The 22,157-nt window shown below is 47.7% G+C and overlaps 1 protein-coding gene across 9 annotated transcripts in view; it reads right to left on the minus strand.

Moving 5' to 3' along the window:
• The window catches only part of SUSD1 (sushi domain containing 1), a 143,597-nt gene that overhangs the window by 32,857 nt on the left and 88,583 nt on the right, over nt 1-22,157 (minus strand). For all 9 annotated transcript variants that reach the window (XR_016224821.1, XM_089319329.1, XM_089319332.1 and 6 more), the window contains 2 exons: nt 5,517-5,608; nt 4,045-4,231 (listed from right to left, as the gene is read on the minus strand). Coding sequence is in view for 8 of the 9 variants with exons in the window: in XM_089319329.1 (XP_089175455.1) it covers nt 4,045-4,231; nt 5,517-5,608 (279 nt within the window). In the remaining variant the exon portion in view is untranslated. The remainder of the gene's footprint in view (nt 1-4,044; nt 4,232-5,516; nt 5,609-22,157) is intronic.

The following is a 22,157-nucleotide window of genomic DNA, read 5'->3' on the forward strand; positions in this document are numbered from 1 at the left end:
ATAAAAATAAAAAGTGAAAGCCATCAAAATATAGCAAGTATCAAAGGGTGGGAGACTACACAGCCTTTCAATTTAGGAAGTCACCATGGGAAGGAATGCACAAATTGAATAATATTGATCTCAACAGCCCAAAATATGGGGAGTTCTTTTCAGTATAATGTCTGATGGGGTCGGCGTTGTGGTACAGTGGGTTAAACCACCGCCTGCAACACCAGCATCCATAAGGCTGCTCCACTTCTGATCCAGCTCCCTGCTAATGCACCTGGAAAAGCAGCAGCAGATGGCCCACGTGCTTGGGCCCCTGCACCCACATATGGGAGACCTGGGAGAAGCTCTGGGCTCCCGGATTCAGCCTGGCCAGCTCCAGCCACTGCAGCCATTTGGAGAGTGAACCAGTGGATGGAAGATCTCTCTCTCTCTCTCTCTCTCTCTCTCTCTGTCTCTACCCCTGCCCTGTAACTCTCCCTTTAAAATAAATAGAAATAAATAAATAAATAAATCTCTGGGAAAAAGAGTCTCTGATGATTATTTATTTATTTTTTTTTTTTTGACAGGCAGAGTGGACAGTGAGAGAGAGAGAGACAGAGAGAAAGGTCTTCCTTTGCCGTTGGTTCACCCTCCAATGGCCGCCGCGGCCAGCGCGATGCGGCCGGCGCACCGCGCTGATCCGATGGCAGGAGCCAGGAGCCAGGTGCTTTTCCTGGTCTCCCATGGGGTGCAGGGCCCAAGCACCTTGGCCATCCTCCACTGCACTCCCTGGCCACAGCAGAGGGCTGGCCTGGAAGAGGGGCAACCGGGACAGAATCCGGCACCCCGACCGGGACTAGAACCCGGTGTGCCGGCGCCGCTAGGCGGAGGATTAGCCTAGTAAGCTGCGGCGCCGGCCTCTCTGATGATTAACCAGGCATCTCCTAAACACTAAAATCACCTACTGGTCTTTGTTCAAAAACAATTTGCTAGTTGTGATACATGTATTAAGACCATTCTGACGTGTTGGACATTCGGTGTGGAACACACAGACAAGAATCTCTGCCTTCAAGAAGTTTCTACTTTGGTAGGGGGAAAGGAAAATAAATAAAATTTTCAGGAAGATTCTCTGAAGAAATCCAAGCACGGTGTGTGGATAGACAGCAATGGAGTGAGGGTCGGGAAAGGTATTTTTAAAGGTGGTCAGGGAGAGCCCACGGTGACGGAAGGCACCCTGTGGCTCCCAGGAAGAGCCAGCAGCACCCGCAGAGGCCCAGCTCCAGGAACGAGTTTGAGCCATTTAAGGAACAGCAAGAAGGCCAAGGGAAGCTGATGCTTAATGGGAAAGAGGTGAGGGCCGGGAGCTGAGGTCAGTGAGGCAGGCAGGGGCAGGATTACGTGTTCCATGGGCAAGAAGGACACTAGATTCCATTCTAACGTGAACAGAAGCCCACTGGACACGTGGGCATTTACACTCTCATGGCTACTTTCACTGCTGAGTAGGATCTTCTCAAAGTCAGGCGAAAGACTAAGATGGAGGTTGTGGAGGAGGCAACAATAGGCAAGACTGAAAGCACAGAAATTGGCTAGGAAGCCGCTGGGGGAGTCCAAGCAAGAGGCTGCTGGCCTGGGTTAGCTGGAGGTGCCCAAGGCAAAGGTGGGGAGAAGTGGTTGATTTCAGACAGCCAGTCCAAAGGTCTTGATGACACGTTGGAAACTGAGGGGTGGGGGCAGGCATTTGGCATAGCTGTTAAGATGCTACTTGGGGGGCCAGCGCTGTGGCACACTAAGTTAATCCTCCACCTACAGCGCCGGCATCCCATATGGGCACCGGGTTCTAGTCCTGGTTGCTTCTCTTCCAGTCCACCTCTCTGCTGTGACCCGGGAAGGCAGTGGAGGATGGCCCAAGTGCTTGGGCCCCTACACCTGCATGGGAGACCAGGAGGAGGCTCCAGGCTCCTGGCTTCGGATCAGCGCAGGTGGGGCCATTGCGGCCATTTGGGGAGTGAACCAATGGAAGGAAGACCTTTCTCTCTGTCTCTCTCTCACTGTCTATAACTGCCTGTCAAATAAATAAATAAAAACCTTAAAAAAAAAAAAAAGATGCTACTTGGGAGTGTGAGTTCAAGTGCTGGCTCCACTCCCAGCTCCAGCTTCCTGCTAATGCAGATCACAGAGACAACAAATATTCACTCAATAGTTGGGTTCCTGCCACCCATGAGGGAGACCCAGATTGAATTTCTAGCTCCTGGCTTCAGCTTGGCCCAGCCCTGGCTGGTGCAGGCATTTGGGGCTGGCGCTGTGGCATAGCAGGTGAGCCGGCCGCCTGAGGTTCCAGCACCCCTTAAGGGCACAGTTCGTGTCCCGGCTGCTCCACTTCCCATCCAGCTCTCTGCTGTGGCCTGGGAGAGCAGTGGAAGATGACTCAAGTCCTTAGGCCCCGGCACCCATGTGGGAGACCCAGAGGAGGCTCCTGGCTTCTGGTTTTGGATTGGCCCAGCTCCAGCCATTGCAGCCAATTGGGGAGCAAACCAGCAGATGGAAGACCTCTCTCTCTCTCTCCCTCTCCCTCTCCCTCTCCCTCTCCTTCTCTCTGTGTGTGACTCTGTCTTTCAGGTAAATAAATTAATTAAAAAAAAGAAAAAGAAAAAAGAAAGTAAACCAGCAGATGGGAGAATCTCTCTCTCCCCTTCTCTCTCTCAAATATTTTCTTTAAAAATGAAGTTTAAAGGTGGGATAGAATCAAGTAAGACTCCGTTTTGGTGAGTAGCTGGGTACATGAGAATGCCAATAACTGAGATGGAGAAGTCTGGCTGGAAAATAGATTTGGAGGTGAGAAAAGAGGTGAGAAATCAAAAGCTCCATTGACTTTCAAAGAGATGTTCCATAGGATAGAAGATAAGTGGACGTACATGGCTGGAGCCCAGAAAAGAGGCTGGCGTTAGAAGCATATATTTGGGAGTCTTTGGCATGTAGGTAGCATTTGTAGCCACAAGACTGGTAGAGACCACCTAGGCAGAAAAGGAAGAGAGGGAGGCTGGAGAGGGGTCGGCAATGGCAGAGGGAGCGAACTGTGGCCAAGGAGAGGGAGCAGGCAGTGAGGCGGGCAGAACCAAAAGCAGGGGCGAGGAGCTTCCGACGGCGGGAGTGTCAGATGCCGGGAGAGCACCAGGCAAGAGTGGCACCGGCCACCGGAGTTGGCAAGACGGAAGTCGAACGGAGACCCTCGCGGTAAAGCGAGAAGACAAACACCCCCGGAGGGGGAGCAGGAGGCAAGGCCGTGGGGGCTGCAGGACAGGCCCCTCTGTGGAGGGGCTTTAGTGAGAAAGAGGCCGAGCGAAGACAAAGCAGCCAGAGCACTCAAAAGAGCGATGCCGGTCTTTTCTTTCCTCTCAGTGCAACGGGAAATATTACAACAAGCTTGACAGGGCTGGGATAATTCTATACTGGGAGACATGAAGAATGAACCAGAGGGAGGGAATCCAACGGACAAGCTGGAGACAGGCTGGTAATGGCACACACAGCAGGGAGAGGAGGGAAGGCAAAACACACAGTATAGGGCAGGGTGGGGGCTGCAGGTGGGACCTCCTGGCCCGATCACTTCTGCCATCTCAATGAGACAGAAAAAAAAAAAAAAAAAAGAAGAAGAAGCTCCCAGTATTTCCTCGGAGTGTGGGATGGGGTAAAGTGGAGGCACAGATTTGGAAAGAGGAGAAAATGAAGGGACAGTGAATTGACTGAGGGACCACAGTGGGGCTGCCGACGTGTTTCCCCCGGAGAGTAACCTACCCTTAAGGCATTTGCAGTAGCATGCCAATTAAACAAGAGACAACAGACAGTGTGGATGTCCCAAACGTTCAGAAGGAACGTAACCAACACTCACGCACGCCGCACCCAGACATAATCAACGTCAGCATCTTTCTAAGCAATAAACGCCGCAGTCCAGTTCCGGGGCCTTCCTCCGGTCTGGAAGTTCTTTATCTAAGGACAGAAAGCTACAGTGTCCCTTTTTTATCCAGGCCTATCCGCAGCTCCGCGGTGGCTTCGCTGATCGCAAAGCCGCTATTCAAGATGTACCTGTTATCTGGGTTGTCAGGGAGACGAGCACGGGAAGTTCAGCAGACAAAGCCCGGAGGCGGACACTGTAGTTGGTACCCGGACGCAGGTCCAAGCACATGGCTGGCGCCTGGCTGCTGCTCGTGGTGTTGAAGACCATTTCCTGGGAGAATTCCTTCTGATACCATCTCTGGCCCCAAATGTGGAACTGAAACATTAAAAAAAAAAAAAGAAAAAAAAGGCAGCTTTCTGGTGACTCGCTGGCCGGAAGGCGCTGAACGCCCCATGTCTACCCTTTCGCACGAGCTTTCTCCCTCTCCTCCTCTTGGCTCTGCAAAGTTTCTTCAAAAAGTGAAAATGCAACAGCAAGCAAAGAGAGCTGTGGTGCCCTGGTGACTGCAATGACAATATTTGCAGCCTAATAAATAACAGTCCACCCAAGACCAAAGCCCCACTACTGGCAATTGTCTCTTTCGTGTCTGTAACGTACTCAGCGCACACGACCAACACAAAAGTCTGCTGGAGGGGCCGGCGCTGTGGCTCACTTGGCTAATCCTCCACCTGCAGCGCCGGCATCCCATATGGGCACCAGATTCTGTCCCAGTTGCTCCTCTTCCAGGCCAGCTCTCTGCTGTGGCCCGGGAGGGCAGTGGAGGATGGCTCAAGTGCTTGGGCCCTGCCCCAGCATGGGAGACCAGGAGGAAGCACCTGGCTCCTGGCTTCAGATCGGCACAGCTCTGGCTGTAGCGGCCATTTGGGGGATGAACCAACGGAAGGAAGACCTTTCTCTCTGTGTGTCTCTCTCTCACTGTCTAACTCTGTCAAATAAAAAAAAAATTAAAAAAAAAAAAAAAAAAACCTGCTGGAAACACTGCAGGAGCAAGGCCAAAGAACATTTTCCTAGAAAGAAAATCAAGAATTCCAAGTAATTCCTCACTGAGCTGGTACTCGCTGGGGAGGGGTTTCTCCTCTGCCCACACCCTTTCTGTTACCCCACACTCTTGCATACCAGCCGAGCGCCTGGGCCAGGAGCCTGCCTTTCCTTCCCATACGTAATCTCTTCTACTGACAGCTCATGCCCATGCTCGCCCCTGTCTCACAACCACATCTAGCTTCAGGCGTTGCCCTCCAGCCTCCAGACAGCACAGGTGGACCCTGGGTAACGCTGGTGTGAACAGAGGCACGCGCGCACACACACACGTACACACACGTACACACACACACACACACACACACCCATGCCTCCCACAGACGCTGCCAGAGCGCTAACGCACCAGGACACAAACGGGCAGCAAAGACCCTCTCGTGGCTTTCTCATCTCCCCCCAAGGGTTCTGTCTTCACACATGCGCACTAGTGGTGGCCATTTTCTCCCTTATTATTGCAAATGTCACAGGAATTCTTGTAGAGACAGAGTTTTGGGGTGTGCCGGTATTTTTTAAACCTCCCACACAAGACAAACGCCTTTAAATAAAATACCTTTCAGTCACTTACTAGGTACATCTCTTCTGTATCAGCTGTCTTCTGACTTCTCCATCTCAAGCAGGTGTCATTAAACACTGAAACATTACTGATGGTTTGTTTCACTGCAGGGAGAAAGGATGAAAAATCAATTCACACCCTAGACAAAAGCACGGTCTTTTAATTGAACCAGTTTCCAAGGGTAAGCATCTGCATAAATTCGGCAGTATTTTGACTGAGAAATTAGTGATGGCTCTCCAAGAATCACCTCTTTTATCTGTAGATAAACCCAGTCCTGATAAAAGATTTAAGATCCAAAGATACTCCATCATCGGATCTCCCTTTCAAAATAAGGTCTGCTCACTGCACACTCCCCTGGTTTCCTAAGCTGACAATGGCAGCTCTTTGGTGCTGGGTTTTGGACACCCTGGGTTATACAAACAAGCACGGGTCTGAAAAGTAGACCCGAAAGCAGGATTTCAGCAGAGAATTGCTCCTGGAGGAGAGGAAGGAAGGAAGCTACACCACGCGGACGGGATTTCCACCATGCAATGGGGCAAGGAAGGTTCCTTTAGTTTGACCGTCCTGATCTCTTAACAATCAGAGCTGCGTTTCCTGGCCTCTGTTCAGCTGCTTGGTAATCAATCAGAAACTCAGTTCCTCTCTGATACGGTTTGAGGTACAGGTACACTAACTCAAACGTTTTAAAACAAAGACTCTATTCAAAGCTCTGATATCACAGGTCACTTCCTTCAGGAAGGACCCCGTCCCTAAACTGGAAGTCGTACATTACACTGGCGAAGAAGTGTCAGAGGGACACGGTGCCGATTAATGATTAATAAAGACAACTCCCAATGCACCTGAAAAAGAAGAAAGTCCCACGGGAGGCAAAGCTGGATGGTGTAAGCCCCTGGCCTGATGGGTTTCTACAGATGAAGTCACGTTGGTGGACGTGACCTCTCTCTGTGGCCTGGAAAGCTCTGCCCAGAGAAAACTTGTTCCACAGGTCACAAGCCAGCCATGCTTCAAATGTTGCAAGACACAGCAGGGAAGGGAAGATATGTGATTCAGGCTAATGCAATCCCATGCTGGGTGTAGAAGATGACTCCTGAAGCTTTCAGAATACAGATAACTCCAATACCACCTACACCATTCCATATCTTACAGAAAGGTTTTAAATGTATTCAGTATGACTAGTCCACAGTTTCCAAGCTGAACCAGGATAGCACAACCAAACACTAGATATGCTATACCAAACTCACTTGTTAATATAAATTAAAAATTCCAAAATGAAATACCAGCAAGTAAAAGTCAGCAGTACATTCCAACAACAGTATAGTAGGCCAAGGAAGAACTTTGTCCAGACTACAGAGAGAATCATTGTCAAAAAGGCTATTAATAGGCCAAAAGAGAGAAAACCTAAGGTTACTTTAATCATCGTAGTGGCTGATACACTTGATATACATTCCTGAATTAAAATCTTAGTGAACTAGGACTTAATTAATAGAAACCCCTTAATTTTTTAAAGATGTTTATTTATTTATTTATTTGAAAGGCAGAGTTACAGAGAGAGAAGGAAGGAGGGAAGGAGAGATGGAGGGAGGGAAGGAAAGAGGGAGGGAGAGAGGGAGGGAGGGAGAGAGATTGAGATTGATTTCCATCCACTGGTTCACTCCTCAAATGGCCACAGCAGCCAGGGCTAAGCCAGGAGATGGGAGCTTCATCCAGGCCTCCCATGTGGGTGCAGGGGCCCAAGTACTTAGGCCATCTTCCACTGCCTTCCCAGGTCATTAGCAGAGAACTGGATTGGAAGTGGAGAAGCCGGAACCTGAACAGGCACCCATAGCAGACACTGGTGTCACAGGTGGCAGCTTAACCTGCGATACCACAAAGCCAGCCCCAAGACTCCTTAATTTAATAGTGTTTATTTGAAACCATTATTAGACTCAACGGTAAAACAATGAAGCAATTTCTAGTAAGTTAACAACACAAGAATGCATGGCCTCATAGCTATTATTTAGCCTTAGTCAAGAGATTCTAGACAACGCAGAGAAAAGGCACAAAAGAAATGAGCTACAAATACTACAAAGAAAGGGATAAGTGGTATTACTGTCAGTAGAACTAAGAGAATCAACTGCAAGTCAAATATGGAATGTTTGAAAACAATGGACACATAAATACAAAATAACAGGAATCTGGCACGGTGCACTCAAATACAAGAACATTCAAGAAGTAATCATGCTCCACACATCTGCGAGAGCACGTGTGGTCGGCTGAATCACAACGCCCCTAAGATACCTACATCCTAGTGCCTGGGACCTGTGCAGAGCCTACCTGACAAGGCAGAAGCACTTAGCAGAGGTGATTAAGGTAGGCAGATTATACAGATGGGCTCAATGCATATTACAAAGATCCTTACACCAGGGAGACAAGGGATCAGGGTTAGAGAAAGGAGATGTAAGGATTAAAGCAGAGATTAGGGGCACCCACTGTGGTGCAGAGGGTTAATGCCCTAGCCTGCAGTGCCAGCATCTCATATGGGCACCAGTTCAAGACCCGGCTGCTCCACTTCCTTTTTTTTTTTTTTTTTTGACAGGCAGAGTGGACAGTGAGAGAGAGACAGAGAAAGGTCTTCCTTTGCCATTGGTTCCAATGGCCGCCGTGGTCAGCACGCTGCGGCCGGCGCACCGCGCTGATCCGATGGCAGGAGCCAGGTACTTATCCTGGTCTCCCATGGGGTGCAGGGCCCAAGCACTTGGGCCATCCTCCACCGCACTCCCGGGCCACAGCAGAGAGCTGGCCTGGAAGAGGGGCAACCGGGACAGAATCCGGCGCCCCGACCGGGACTAGAACCCGGTGTGCCAGCGCCACAAGGTGGAGGATTAGCCTAGTGAGCCACGGTGCCGGCCTTGCTCCACTTCCAATCTAGCTCTCTGCTATGGCCTGGGAAAGCAGTAGAAGATGGCCCAAGTGCTTGGGCTGCTGCACCTGCATGGAAAACCCAGAAGAAGCTCCTGGCTCCTGGCTTCAGATCAGCACAGCTCCAGCTGTTGCAGCCAACTGGGGAGTGAACTAGCAGATGCAAGACCTCTCTCTCTCTTTCTCTCTCTCGCTCTTGCTCTCGCTCTGCCTCTCCTCTCTCTGTGTGACTCTGACTTTAAAATAAATAAATAAATCTTAAAAAGGGGGGAGGGGCCTGGAAGCCCATTTTATAAAAAAAAAAAAAAAGCAAGCAGAGATTAAACTGGTGAGCTTTAAGGATGGAGGGTGGGGCCATGGGATGGAATTTAGGCAGCTATAGAAAGCTATAGAAAGGGCCAGGAAACAGTCTCCCCCAATCTCCCCAGAAAAAAAAAACACAAGCCTGCTGACAGCTTGTTTGGTTTTAGTGAATGAAGCTGATGTCAGCCTTTTTAAAAAATATTTATTTATGTATTTGAGAGGCAAAGAGAGAAACAGTTCCCATTTCTTGGTTCACTTACCAGTTGCCAGGAACAGCCTAAGGCCAAAGTCGGAGACCAGGATCTCAGTCTAGGTCTCCCACGTGGGTGGCAGAGACAAACAACTTGGGTCATCACAACTGCCTCCCAGGGTCTACATTAGCAGCAAGCTGGAGCCAGGAGACAGAGATGGGTATGGGACAGGGACAGCTCAACCACTGGGCCAGCATTCACCTCTGATTTCAGACTTCTGAGCTCCAGAACTATCAGACAGTAAATTCCTGTTTTTTAAGCTACTAAATGTGCAGTCATGGGTCCTTCCAACAACAGGGAACTAAGACAACAGCAACAACGCACAATCAAAAAGCTACAGGACCCCTATTCATGAGAGGAGATGCCACACACTTCAAATAACTACACATAAGCAAATCAGAGACACTGAACACTTACACGCAGCTTTTCTTCAAGTTTCTATAAGACATAGAACAATAAAGAGAACTGCCATGTCCCTGAGTGGAAAGACTCGAAGGTAGAACAGTGTCAGTTCTCTAAGTGCAATATACTTTAGTTTTCTGGAACCTGGTAAGTTCACACAACAAACTTACTTAATAAATATTTACAACATTCTTACCATGTGCCAGGCTAAGTTTGAGAAAGTGGTAAGAAAAGAAAGTTCCTGGAGCCAGCGCTATGGTGTAGTAGGTTAAGCCTCCACCTGCAGTGCAGTGCCTATATGGACACTGGTTTGAGTCCCGGCTGTTCCACTTCTGATCCAACATCCCTGCTGATAGCCTGGGAAAACAACAGAAAATGGCCCAAGTCCTAGGGCCCGTGCACCTGCATGGGAGAGCCGGAAGAAGCTCCTGGCTCCTGATCAGCTCAGCTTCGGTTGTTGTGGACATCTGGGGAGTGAGCCAGCACACGGAAGAGACCTCTCTCTCTGTCTCTCCCTCTCTCTCTCTGTAACTCTGCCTCTCAAATAAATAAATCTTAGAAGAAGAAAAAGAAAGAAAGAAAGAAAGAAAAAGAAAGTTCATGCCTTGATGGAATTTTTTTAGTGTAGGAGGAAGAAAATAAACAAGGTCAACAAATTACATTTATGTGTATATGTATGATACAACACATACATGCACACACCACACATGTAGCTGTGTATGCTGGTAAAGCATTGTTGAAAGACGGCGGATGGTCAGGGAAGCCCTCTGTGGAGGTGATGTGTGAACAGACACACAAGGGAGTGAGGCACCAACGCCTGGAGGAAGGGTGGTCAGACAGAGGAAACAAAGGGGCGAGGTTCCTACAGAATGCACCGGCTGCTGCGAGGGGGCAGTGGGCTGGGGGTAGGCACAGAGGTTAAGACATTACTTAGGACACAGAATCTCGTATCAGAGTGGGTTCGAGTCTTGGCTCCACTTCCTAGTCCAGCTTCCTGGTAATGCACACCCTGGGAAGGCAGCCGGTGAAGGCTTAAGGACACGGGTCTCTGCCACCCATGCAACATACCCAGGTTGAGTTCCAGGCTCCTGGTTTTGGCCTGGCCCAGTCCTGGCTGTTGTGCACATTAGGGGAGTGAACCAGCAGATGGAAGCCATCTCAACATCTCTCTGCCTTTCAGATAAATAAAAAGAAACTAGTTAAATTTAATTTTTAAAAATAGAACCAGCTTGATACACTCAATGATCAAAAAGGAATAACTGCTAAATTTCTTTGGGAAGATTAATGAGAATAGCAAGGGAAAAAAAGAAAGGAAACTATTGGAAGGGGTTACAACCAGATGATCAGTGCATGCTGTCAAACCACAGCCTTGCCTCAATCTTTTCATCACATCCCCCGAAAGGGCGTTGAGAAGACATCCTTCATTCCCAACTGCTCACCTGATTCCCCCGAAAATTTTAATACCACAGATACACCATGTATCTATTGCATGCTACATCTTTATGTTTCAGATGTAAAGAAGAATATTTTTGTCCCTCAAGAACCAATTTTTGCCTTCTTGTGGGTGATTCTGTCCCCCTGTGTTGACAACACCCCCCACTCTGAATGCTAGAGTAATTCAGCATTTGGTTACTGGAAAGGGAAGAAGCAAATACATCAATGGAACAGGGCAAAGTCCAGAAATACATCTATCTGTTCATAGGAATTCACATTTGACGAGAGTAGCATTTCAAATCAGTAGGAAATGGATTGAGTTGGGAAACAGTTACCCAAATGGACAAAGTAATATTAGATTTTAGAGTCCCACCTTGATGTTAAAGGAAAAAATGATTCCAGCTGAATAAAACTATTTCAACTTAAAAAGTGCAGCAGGGGGCAGACATTTCGTTTAGTAGTTAAGACGCCTGCGTCCCATCCTGGAATGCCTGGCTCAGTTCTGATCCAGCTTCCTGTTAATGCACACCCTGGGAGACAGAAGATGATGGCTCAGTTACTTAGGTCCCTGCCACCCACATGGGAGATTCAGATTGAGTTCGGGGCTCCTGGCTTCAGCCTGGCCCAGCCCTAGCTGCTGTGTGCATTCAAAGGGGTGAACCAGAGGATGGAAGATCTTTCTTTGGTTATCTCCCCCATCTCACCTTTCCAAATAAAATGAAAACAATTTTTTTAAAAAGTACTTGTTATACAATGTCATATCTCCATGTTCTGCCTAAATGTGCAAAGTTAGGAAACATTTAATCAAATCTAAGATGCCATTCTTGTAAGTCACATCAACAGTTTATGCATCATTAAGAAAGAAATCCTAGGGCTAGCACGTGGCTCAGTAGGCTAAGCTGCTACTTGCAACACCAGCATCACATATCAGAGAACTGGTTTGAGTCCTGGCTGCTCCGCTTCTGATCCAGCTCCCTGCTAATACACCTGGGAAAGCAGCAGAAGATGGCCCAAATACTTGGGCCCTTGCCACTTGGGTGGGAGACTCGGGTGGAGTTCCAGGCTCCTGGCTTGGCCTGGACCAGCCCCAGCCAGATGTGGCCATTTGGGAAATGAGCCAGAAGATAGAAGATTCTCTCTCTCTCTCTCTCTCTCTCTTTTTTTTTTATTTTTTTGACAGGCAGAGTGGACAGTGAGAGAGAGAGACAGAGAGAAAGGTCTTCCTTTGCCATTGGTTCACCCTCCAATGGCCGCCATGGCTGGCGCACCGCACTGATCCGAAGCCAGGAGCCTGGTGCTTCCTCCTGGTCTCCCATGCGGGTGCAGGGCCCAAGCACTTGGGCCATCCTCCACTGCACTCCCGGGCCACAGCAGAGAGCTGGCCTAGAAGAGGGACAACCGGGACAGAATCCGGCGCCCCGACCGGGACTAAAACCCAGTGTGCCGGCACCGCAGGTGGAGGATTAGCCTATTGAGTTGTGGCACCAGCCGTCTTTCTCTCTTATACTCTCTCTCTTCTCTCACTCTGCCTGTCAGATAAATAAATTGGAAGGAAGGAAGGGAGGGAGACAAATAAACTACGACATAATTATTTTTCTTAGCTGTTAGAATTATTTCATACTGTTTGAAAAGGCTTTTTCAGACCCATGTATACATTAAATTTTTATCACATATCATAAAACAAAAATGCAAGCAAAATTGATTGAGATAATCCTAAAATATTAATGTCTTCATATTCAGCATGCAACACTTCTCAATGACTTTTTAAATAAATTTTTATCTTCATTTTATTTGAATACCAAAAAAGACAGAGACAGAGAAACAAGGGAAAGATCTTCCATATACTGGTTCACTCCCAAAATGTCTGTAATAGCCAGAGCAAGGCCAGGCGGAAGCTAGGAGCCCATAGCTCAGTCTGAGCCTACTATATGAACATCAGGGATGCAACTAATTGAGCAATCATCTGCTGCCTTCCAGGGCCTTCCAGGGTAAACATTAGCAGGAATCTGGAAATGGGTGTGGATCTGGGACTTTAACCCAGGCATTTGGATATGGGATGAAGGTGTCTCAGTAAGCAATTTAACCACTATATCAAAGACTCATCCTTCAAACACTGTTCAATGAAGAATCATCAGTATATTTTTATTTATTTATTTATTTTTATTTGAAAGTCAGAGTTACAGAGAGAGAGAAGGAGAGGCAGAGAGAGAGGTCTTCTATCCGCTGGTTCACTACTCAGTTGGCCAGAGCTGTGCCAATCTGAAGCCAAAAGCCAGGAGCTTCTTCTGGGTCTCCCACATGGGTGCAGGGGCCCAAAAACGTGGGCCATCTTCCACTACTTTCCCAGACCATAGCAGAGAGCTAGATGGGAAGTGGAGCAGCCAGGACTTGAACTGGCACCCACATGGGATGCCGGCACCGCAGGCCGTGGCTTTACCCGTTATGCCACAGCACGGGCCCCCAGTGTATTTTTCCACTCATAATCATCCTATGTGCTATCTAGAGTTTGGGCAAGACAGTGTTTCTTTTCTTTTTTTTTTTTTTTAGTTATTTTTTTTTAATTTTTTTTTTTTGACAGGCAGAGTGGACAGTGAGAGAGAGAGAGACAGACAGAAAGGTCTTCCTTTTGCCGTTGGTTCACCCTCCAATGGCCACCACGGCTGGCACACCGCGCTGATCCGAAGCCAGGAGCCTGGTGCTTCTCCTGGTCTCCCATGGGGTACAGGGCCAAAGCACTTGGGCCATCCTCCACTGCCTTCCCGGGCCACAGCAGAGAGCTGGCCTGGAAGAGGGGCAACCGGGACAGAATCCGGCGCCCCGACCGGGACTAGAACCCGGTGTGCGGGCGCCGCAAGGCGGAGGATTAGCCTAGTGAGCTGCGGCGCCGGCCAAGACGGTGTTTCTTTAAAATGTGCTCTATTTCCTCCAGAATTTTCTAGCAAGCCTTTGACACCCGTTCATATGCTGATACTTGATCTTATACTTGCTGTTCTGTTTCCATGGTTTTCTAAATACATGATAAATTTTGCCTCGATGTCAATCCATAATGTAACCTTTTTTCAAAAAGCTTCAATGGACCATTAAACCCAAGACATAAACAATATCACTGATGTCCATAACTGAATAGAAGTGACAATACTATGAGCAGCTCATACCAATCTGATGCACACATGGGCAATAACAATTATATTTGTGGCAGCCACCTGTCTGGCTGTATAATAATTATAAGATTTCATAGATATTGGGGCCGGCACTGTGACATAATGGGTAAAGCCGCCGCCTGCAGTGCCGGCCTCCCATATGGGCACCAGTTCGAGTCCCAGCTGCTCCACTTCCGATCTAGCTCTCTGGTATGGCCTGGGAAAGCAGAAGATGGCCCAACTCCCTGGGCCCCTGCACCTGCATGGGAGCCCTAGAAGAAGCTTCTGGCTCCTGGCTTCAGATCAATTCAGATCTGGCCATGGTGGTCATTTGGGGAGTGAACCAGCAAAATAGAAGACCTCGCTCTCTCTGGCTCTACCTCTCTCTGTAACTCTGTCTTTCAAGGAAATAAAATAATTCTTCTTAAAAAAAAAAAGATTTCATAAATATCAAACTGTGGGAAAATGATGTGCATCTCAGAGTCAATATAACATCATACACACACACACACACAGTAGCAGGGTCAGTAATAAAAACTTGAAGGGGAAATGAAAACCTCCCTGTCTTCCATAGTGGATAAGTGAATAAATTGGCATACCTTCCTGTGATAGAAAACTATGCCTCCTCAAAGAGAATGAGGTGACATCATACAAAGTAGCATGAAAGTATGTCCACAGAACATGGCAAAGCCAAAAATGAAAAAAAAAAAAAAAAAAAAAAGAGAGAGAGAGAGAGAGAGAGACAGCAAGATAAAGAATGGCATGTATATATTGATTCCATTAAAATCAATCATTCAGGGCCAGCATTGTGGCATAGTGAGTTAACCCACTGCCTGAAACACCAGCATTCCGTGTGTGCACCAGTTCGAGTCTCAGGGGCTTCATTTCCAATCCAGCTCCCAGCTAATGCACCTGGGAAAGCAGCAAAGATGACCCAAGTGCTTGGGCCCCTGCACCCATGTGGGAGACCTGGAAGAAGCTCCAGGCTCCAGGCTTCAGCCTGGCCCAGACGTCATTTCCATCTGGGGAGTAAACCACCAGATGGAAGATCTCTCTGTCTCTCCCTCTCTTTCTGTAATTCTCCCTCTCAAATAAATAAAATGAACCTTTTAAAAAATCATGTCCTTTATCACTATACTTATAATAAAAACAAATAAATAAAACCAATTATTGCACATGCACATGCACACACACACACACACACACACAAACACACATGACAGCCGTGGTGGGGCGGAGGCTCCTTCTGCTCACAACGAATGCTTCACTGGTTCAGTTCAGTTCCAACTTTGGTCAGGGAGTGACATTCTCATTCTAAGTCCCCTTCCCTCTACCTAGGGGGCTGTACAGCTTGAACCACAGGCAGACGGAACCCAGGACGAGTTCACAGGGGGCAGCAGGGTGGGCAGAGTCCCCAACAGTGCTCATCCTGAGTCCCTTCCTCCCGTTCTTGGTTCCTTTGCTAAGAAAAGTACATGCCCTTGTCTCACGCAAACCTTCCCACTCTGGCTCCTTTTCAATGGTCACTCTGCCGTCTCTCTTCCTTTCCCCATCCACTGTGTCAATCAAATCCAGAATCTTGAAGTTGGAAGAACAGACCTGCGGCCGGTACCGCGGCTCAATAGGCTAATCCTCCGCCTGTGGCGCCAGCACACCGGGTTCTAGTCCCGGTCGGGGCACCGGATTCTGTTGCCCCTCTTCCAGGCCAGCTCTCTGCTGTGACCTGGGAATGCAGTGGAGGATGGCCCAAGTGCTTGGGCCCTGCACCCCATGGGAGACCAGGAGAGGCACCTGGCTCCTGGCTTCAGATCAGCGCAGTGCACCGGCTACCGCGGTCACTGGAGGGTGAACCAACGGCAAAAGGAAGACCTTTCTGTCTGTGTCTCTCTCTCACTGTCCACTCTGCCTGTCAAAAAAAAATAATAATAATAGACCTGCAAGAATGCCCCAAAGAGAAAATCTGCTCCCGCCAGTTTACCCCTTCTTCAGTATTCTGTTTCTGTGTCATTGGTGTGGCAGAGCAACTCTGGACAAAAACCCATCCTGACTTCCTCTCTGTCCCCACAGCACCCTACAAATACATCAATTACACCTCACGTGCTCCATGACGGACCCCTGCCTCTCACCACGGCTACAGCTCCTCCAGGGGAGAGGCATCACCTTCATCTCTGTGTTCTCAGGGTCTTAGATGGCGGCAGGTGCAGTGTCCCTGACTGTTTAAATGTGATCCATCAGCAGTAAGAGGCAACACCAAACACTTGGTCCTGTGCTAACCCAAAGGACTGCAGGTATCCTGGATAAGACACGGTTTCTGCCCTCAATACGCACTGACCCTAAGAGAACAGTTGCACCCTTTACAACAAAAATACAAATACAAAGGAGCAAAGAATAAAAGCCAATAGGTAAATTAATAGTTCGCACTGGGGGGCCGGCACTGCAGCGGGCATAGTAGGCTGATCCTCCACCTGTGGCACCGGCATCCCATATGGGCTGTGGTTCAAGTCCTGGCTGCTCCTCTCCCAATACAGCTCTTTGCTTATGGCTGGGAAAGCAGTAGAAGATGGCCCAAGTGCTTGGGCCCCTGCACCCATGTGGGAGACCTGGAAGAAAATCCTGGCTCCTGGCTTCAGATCAGCTCAGCTCTGGCCATTGCAGCCATTTGGGGAGTGAACCAGCAGATGGAAGACCTTTCTGTCTCTCCCTCTCTCTCTGTCTGTAACTCTACCTCTCAAAATAAAATTTAAAAAAAATCTTTAAAAAAACAAAACAATAGTTCACATTGGACAGCTCCTTGCTGTCACCAATTGCACTGGTTCTCCTTAGGTATTAACCCCTTTAGTCCTCACAGCAAACCCATAAGGTGGGGTTGTTGTTTCCATTTTCACAGTTCAGGCAACTGAGGCAGCAGGAAGTTAAGGAACCTGTCCACAGGTAGAGAGACAGTAAGTGGCGGAGCTGAGACTTGAATTCAGATAGTCTGACTTAGAAGGAGCCTTGCCAAACTACTACCTATGCTTCCACTGAATGGACTAAGGAGATTTAGAAAGAACACTCGCTTTCAGCTTGGGGAGAAGGGGGTAGGGGAGCAGGGGAGGGGAGCCGAGGGAGGGGGAAACAGGAACTGAAGAAAAGAAGGAAGGGATTCCAGGTAGAAATAAAGCCACTGAGGTGTTCAAGTCAGCACTCAGGACGGAGATTCGAGATCAAGGCTCTAAGGAGTTGAAGGACAATGGTGGCTCCCTCAGTCTAAATCCCTCTACACAGCCTTTTCAATTTGCTTCAGATGAAAAGAAGAGCAAGTAACACAACACAGAGCCGATGCTGTCAGCGTAATTGGAAAAGAGACCACCTCCACATCACCGATAAACAGAACACTAAATACCATGTTCCAGTGACTCCTTGTGGACAGTGAGGGGTGCCCAGAGGAGCTACCTGAGGGTGAGGGGAGGGGGGAAAAGGGCCTGAGAGGGAGCTAGAATCACTCCCAGGAAGAGAAAACACAGAAAGAGAGGCGTGGCGTGCAGTCTGACGATGCAAGAGGAAAAGTCTGTGAAGCACCAGGTAGTGGTCAGAAGGCCGCTGCTTCCAGGAAGCGAGGAGACAATCAGTGTCCTGCGGAGACCCTGCGGTGACGAGGGAAGCACAAGCTCCCAGGGGCAGAACAGAACCCAGACAGAAAAATACACCACTCAGCCCACCCTCACCGAACCAGAAACACCCTTCGAAGAAACTGACAGAAGAGGGCACTCTTAACTTAGCGATCTGGTTAACCATCCTAAACCACCCTTTCTGGTAACAAAAGCAGGCTTCATGGCGGGTGGAGGGGACCCTACAAGCCAGGGGAGAAACCCTGTAGCACAATCAACTGAAACAAATATTCTCAAACAGGCATTTGAGGGTGTGAAGAAAACACCCTGAGTCAGAAAATTAAAAACTAAGAACAAAAATGGACAAAAGGTAGAAAAGAAATGGAACAGAAATGATTGAATTCGGGGGTGGGGTGGGGGTGGAAAAGAAAGATAAGATTATATGAGAAATAAAACCAAGAGTTTCACAGTGCCTACAGAGGAATATATTAGAATGATATTTCATAAGGGACATTGAAGAAATGTAGGAAAACACCAAAAAAGAACAAAAAGGACATTAAAAAAGTGGCTGAAATAGAATATCAGCAAAGATCCAACATATGTATAATTAAAGTCACTAAAGAAGAGAAGCAAACCATGGAGACAGAATTAATTTTTAAAGCCACTTTACAAAAATGTACACACTGACAACATATACCAGGTACCTAAGAAAGCTGACTCAGAACAACCAATTCCAAAACTCATTCAAATTAAACTATTAGATTTCAAACATAAAGAAAAAATTCTCAAGATCTCCACTCAACTAAATAAATAACATCCACAAGTCAAAGAATTAGGCTACACCAAATTTCTCCAAAGCTGCACAACAAAAAATAACACATACCAGTGATGATGTAGAGAAAGGGGAACTCTCATTTATTGTTGGTGGGAACAGAAACTACTACAGCCATTATGGAGAACAGTATCAAGGCTCCTCAAAAAAACCCAAAAATATAAAATCCAGCAATCCCACCAACGCGTGTATGTCCAAAAGAAATCAGCACACTGAAGAGACAGCTGCACTAGTGCAGCACTGTTCACAACACCTAAGCTACACTGTTCCATAATGGCTGCTACTCTGGGTCTCTCTATGGACCCCCCCCCCCACTGCTTCCCAGAGGCCCCACCTCTAAACACCATTAATGGAGGGCTCTGGGGATTAAGTCTCAACATGAGTTTTGGAGGAGAGCAACATGCAGACCATTGCAGAGATTTTAGAGCGAGAAGTACATGACCTTTTCTCTGGCTTCTGCCTGGGAGAACACTCTCTGTATGCATGATTAGAACAAGGTGGGGTGGGGGTGGGGAGCTGTATGCATGATTAGAACAAGGGGGGTGGGGGGTGGGGAGCTGTATGCATGATTAGAACAAGGGGGGTGGGGGGTGGGGAGCTGTATGCATGATTAGAACAAGGGGGTGGGGGGTGGGGAGCTGTATGCATGGGGGGGTGGGGGTGGGGAGCTGTATGCATGATTAGAACAAGGGGGGGTGGTGAGGGTGGCAGCAAGCACCTGGTTCCTTCAGCGCCATTCAGGACCTGCTAAGTAGAGGGCTCCTATTCTAAATAACATCCTCATCTCCAAGAGTAAAGACAAGGCGTACAGTCCTACTCAGCTGCATCTACAAGGTCACTGTTTCGCCTTTAGAAACAACATTTCTTCTCCCTCTGCTGTGGATACTGCAAATGATCTGACATTCCGTTTGACATTGACCTACTGCAAGGATGAGTCTCTCAGCCTAACGGTTAACACGAAAAGCAGGTGGACTTCAGACCTGACCCTTGCCCTACAGAAGCCTGGTATAAATATGTCTTCTTTTGTGGAAAATGATCAGAAATGACATTAAGTTACTTACAGTCTTTATTAGCTTTTGGTTAGACTTTGATTCTGAAGATGTGAATCAATTGTGGAGACGGTTTATAAGGTCAACATGGATCTCAAATTATGCATGCTGTTAGAAAACCTGGGTCATAAAGCAGTCTCAAGAGTTACGTTTTTCTCTGGGGCCGGTGCTGTGGTGTAATGGACAAAGCCACCACTTGCAGAGCCAGTATCCCATATGGGCATTGGTTCAAGTCCCAGCTGCTCCACTTCTGATCCAGCTCTTTACTATGGCCTGGGAAAGCAGCGGAAGATGGCCCAAGTGCTTAGGCCCCTGCACCCATGTGGGAGACCCGGAAGAAGCTTCTGGCTCCTGGCTTTGGATCAGTGCAGCTCCAGCTATTGCGGCCATTTAGGGAGTAAACCAGCAATGGAAGACCCCCGTCTCCTCTGTCTCTGCCTCTGCCTCTCTGTCTCTGTAACTCTGCCTTTCGAAGAAATAAATAAAATAAACCTTTTAAAAAAAAGAGTTATGGTTTTCTCCTAGTGTTTTTCTTCATGGGAAGAATACTCTGTTCCCTATTCTTAAAAAAAAAAAAACTTACTGACACTATTTTAGAAATATCTAAATGCATGCAATCCTCTGAGAACTGAGAAAAGCATTCTTTTATATATAAATGATACAGTTTTTAAATCTCTAATCAGAAGTAGCCTAAACAGACAGTTGGCTTTGTAAGCTAAGTGTTGCCAGAAAGAATTGCTATAAATCAACTCCACTGAGAGCAAACTTACTACTTTTATAACTGCTCTATAAATAGTGGTATCATTTCAGTGCTCTTGGATGTACATTATGCAAGCAGTTTATCTTAGTGGGAACTGTAAAATATAACACTGGTCAAAGCTGGGAATTTCGCTGCTATTTTATTGAAATTCTTCTTTAGACAAACATGGTATCTGGTTAAAACTGTGTTGAAAGTTTCCAGACTGAAAACATGTGACTTTATCATAAGGAGAGGAACTGGGAGGCGGGGGCTGCCCATTCCTTCCCAGAGCAGATTCAAGCAGTGCCCTTGGCTCAGCTCCCGACGGGCTTGCCTTCAACACAGGCCGGCAGCCTCCTAGGCAGGCCCCAGGCTTTGTTATCTCACTGGCAACACGGTGGGCACTCAGGAGAGAAGGCAGTCTCAATGATACCACACATTCATCTAACCTCAGCTGAAAGACACAATGTTTAGGAAAACTTGCCTGAAAGAAATGGACTACAGTCACACTTCTAAACAACCCAAATACCCAAAACCTACCCCTGAATCAAGCCAGATCACCAGAGAATGGGCATTTTTTTTAAGTTTTTAAAAAAGATTTATTTATTTGAAAGGCAGTGTGATGGAGAACAGAAACAAAGAGATCTTCCACGTGCTGATTTACTCTCCAAATGGCTGCAAAAAGCCAGGCCTGGGCCAGGCCAAAGCCAGGAGCCTGGAACGCCATCCTAGTCTCCCAAGCGGGTGGCAGGGGCCCAAGCACTTAGGCCATCTTGCGCTGCTTTCCCAAGCACATCGGCACAAACAAGGATCAGAAGCAGAGCAGCCGGGACTTGAACCAGAGCTCTGATACTGGATGCCGGCGTCATAAGCAGCTGCTGGTTACTGGCTGCACCACAATGCTAGCCCCAAGAATGGGCATTGCTAATGCATCTCTCCTGGGACACCCCACAATAAATTGTGTTTTTCTATAATACAATAAGCCATGGAGAAAGCAATATAAAAACAGACTTACCAAGCATTGCTCATACGCTGTCATATTTATGAGACCACCTGAAATCAGAAACTCCTAGCTGATCTTGCTGTTGAGACAAAATTGTTCCCTCAGAAAACACTGCTGTGCTCTTACCTTCTAGAAATTGTACTGGCTCCCTTTCTGACTGGAGGGGTAGAAAACTTACACTCAAATCTGTGATCCACTAATGAACAAGGTGTATAAGGATACAAATTATTCTTAACTATATGCTTACTTTTTTTTTTAATGTTTCTGCTTTGTTTTCCTTCCTCTTAGGCTTAGACTTCTAATCTATCTTGTATTTTATATGGCATGCAGGTCACTTTAAATCTTCCCTGCAGGCCGGCGCCGAGGCTCACTAGGCTAATCCTCCACCTAGTGGCACCAGCACACCGGGTTCTAGTCCCGGTAGAGGCGCCGGATTCTGTCCCGGTTGCCCCTCTTCCAGTCCAGCTTTCTGCTGTGGCCCCGGAAGGCAGTGGAGGATGGCCCAAGTGCTTGGGCCCTGCACCCGCATGGGAGACCAGGAGAAGCACCTGGCTCCTGCCATCGGATTAGCGAGGTGTGCCGGCCACAGCGCGCCAGCTGTGGCGGCCATTGGAGGGTGAACCAACGGCAAAAGGAAGACCTTTCTCTCTGTCTCTCTCTCTCACTATCCACTCTGCCTGTCAAAAAAAAAAAAAAAAACTTCCCTGTAAATAAGGATATAAATTCTTTTGTTTAAAAATTCTGTATTTAACCTTAATGTAATAAATCACAAAGGAAAACATTTGCAGATTGGATTGTCAAGAAATCTAAAACTTTCAGATCATAAAACACCATAAAAGGCCAACAGTTCAGATGACCTCATCTGGGGTCCGTGATGTGTGTAGTGGGTAAAGCAGCTGCCTGCAGTGCCGGCATCCCATATGGGCACTGGTTCGAGTCCTGGCTGCTTCTCTTCTAATTCAACTTTCTGCTATGGCCTGGGAAAGCAGTGGAAGATGGCCCAAGTGCTTGGGCC

Source organism: Oryctolagus cuniculus, chromosome 1, assembly GCF_051225735.1.
Source record: "Oryctolagus cuniculus isolate XC-2025 breed Fujian yellow rabbit chromosome 1, ASM5122573v1, whole genome shotgun sequence".
In the NCBI taxonomy this organism is placed as follows: Eukaryota; Metazoa; Chordata; class Mammalia; order Lagomorpha; family Leporidae; genus Oryctolagus; species Oryctolagus cuniculus.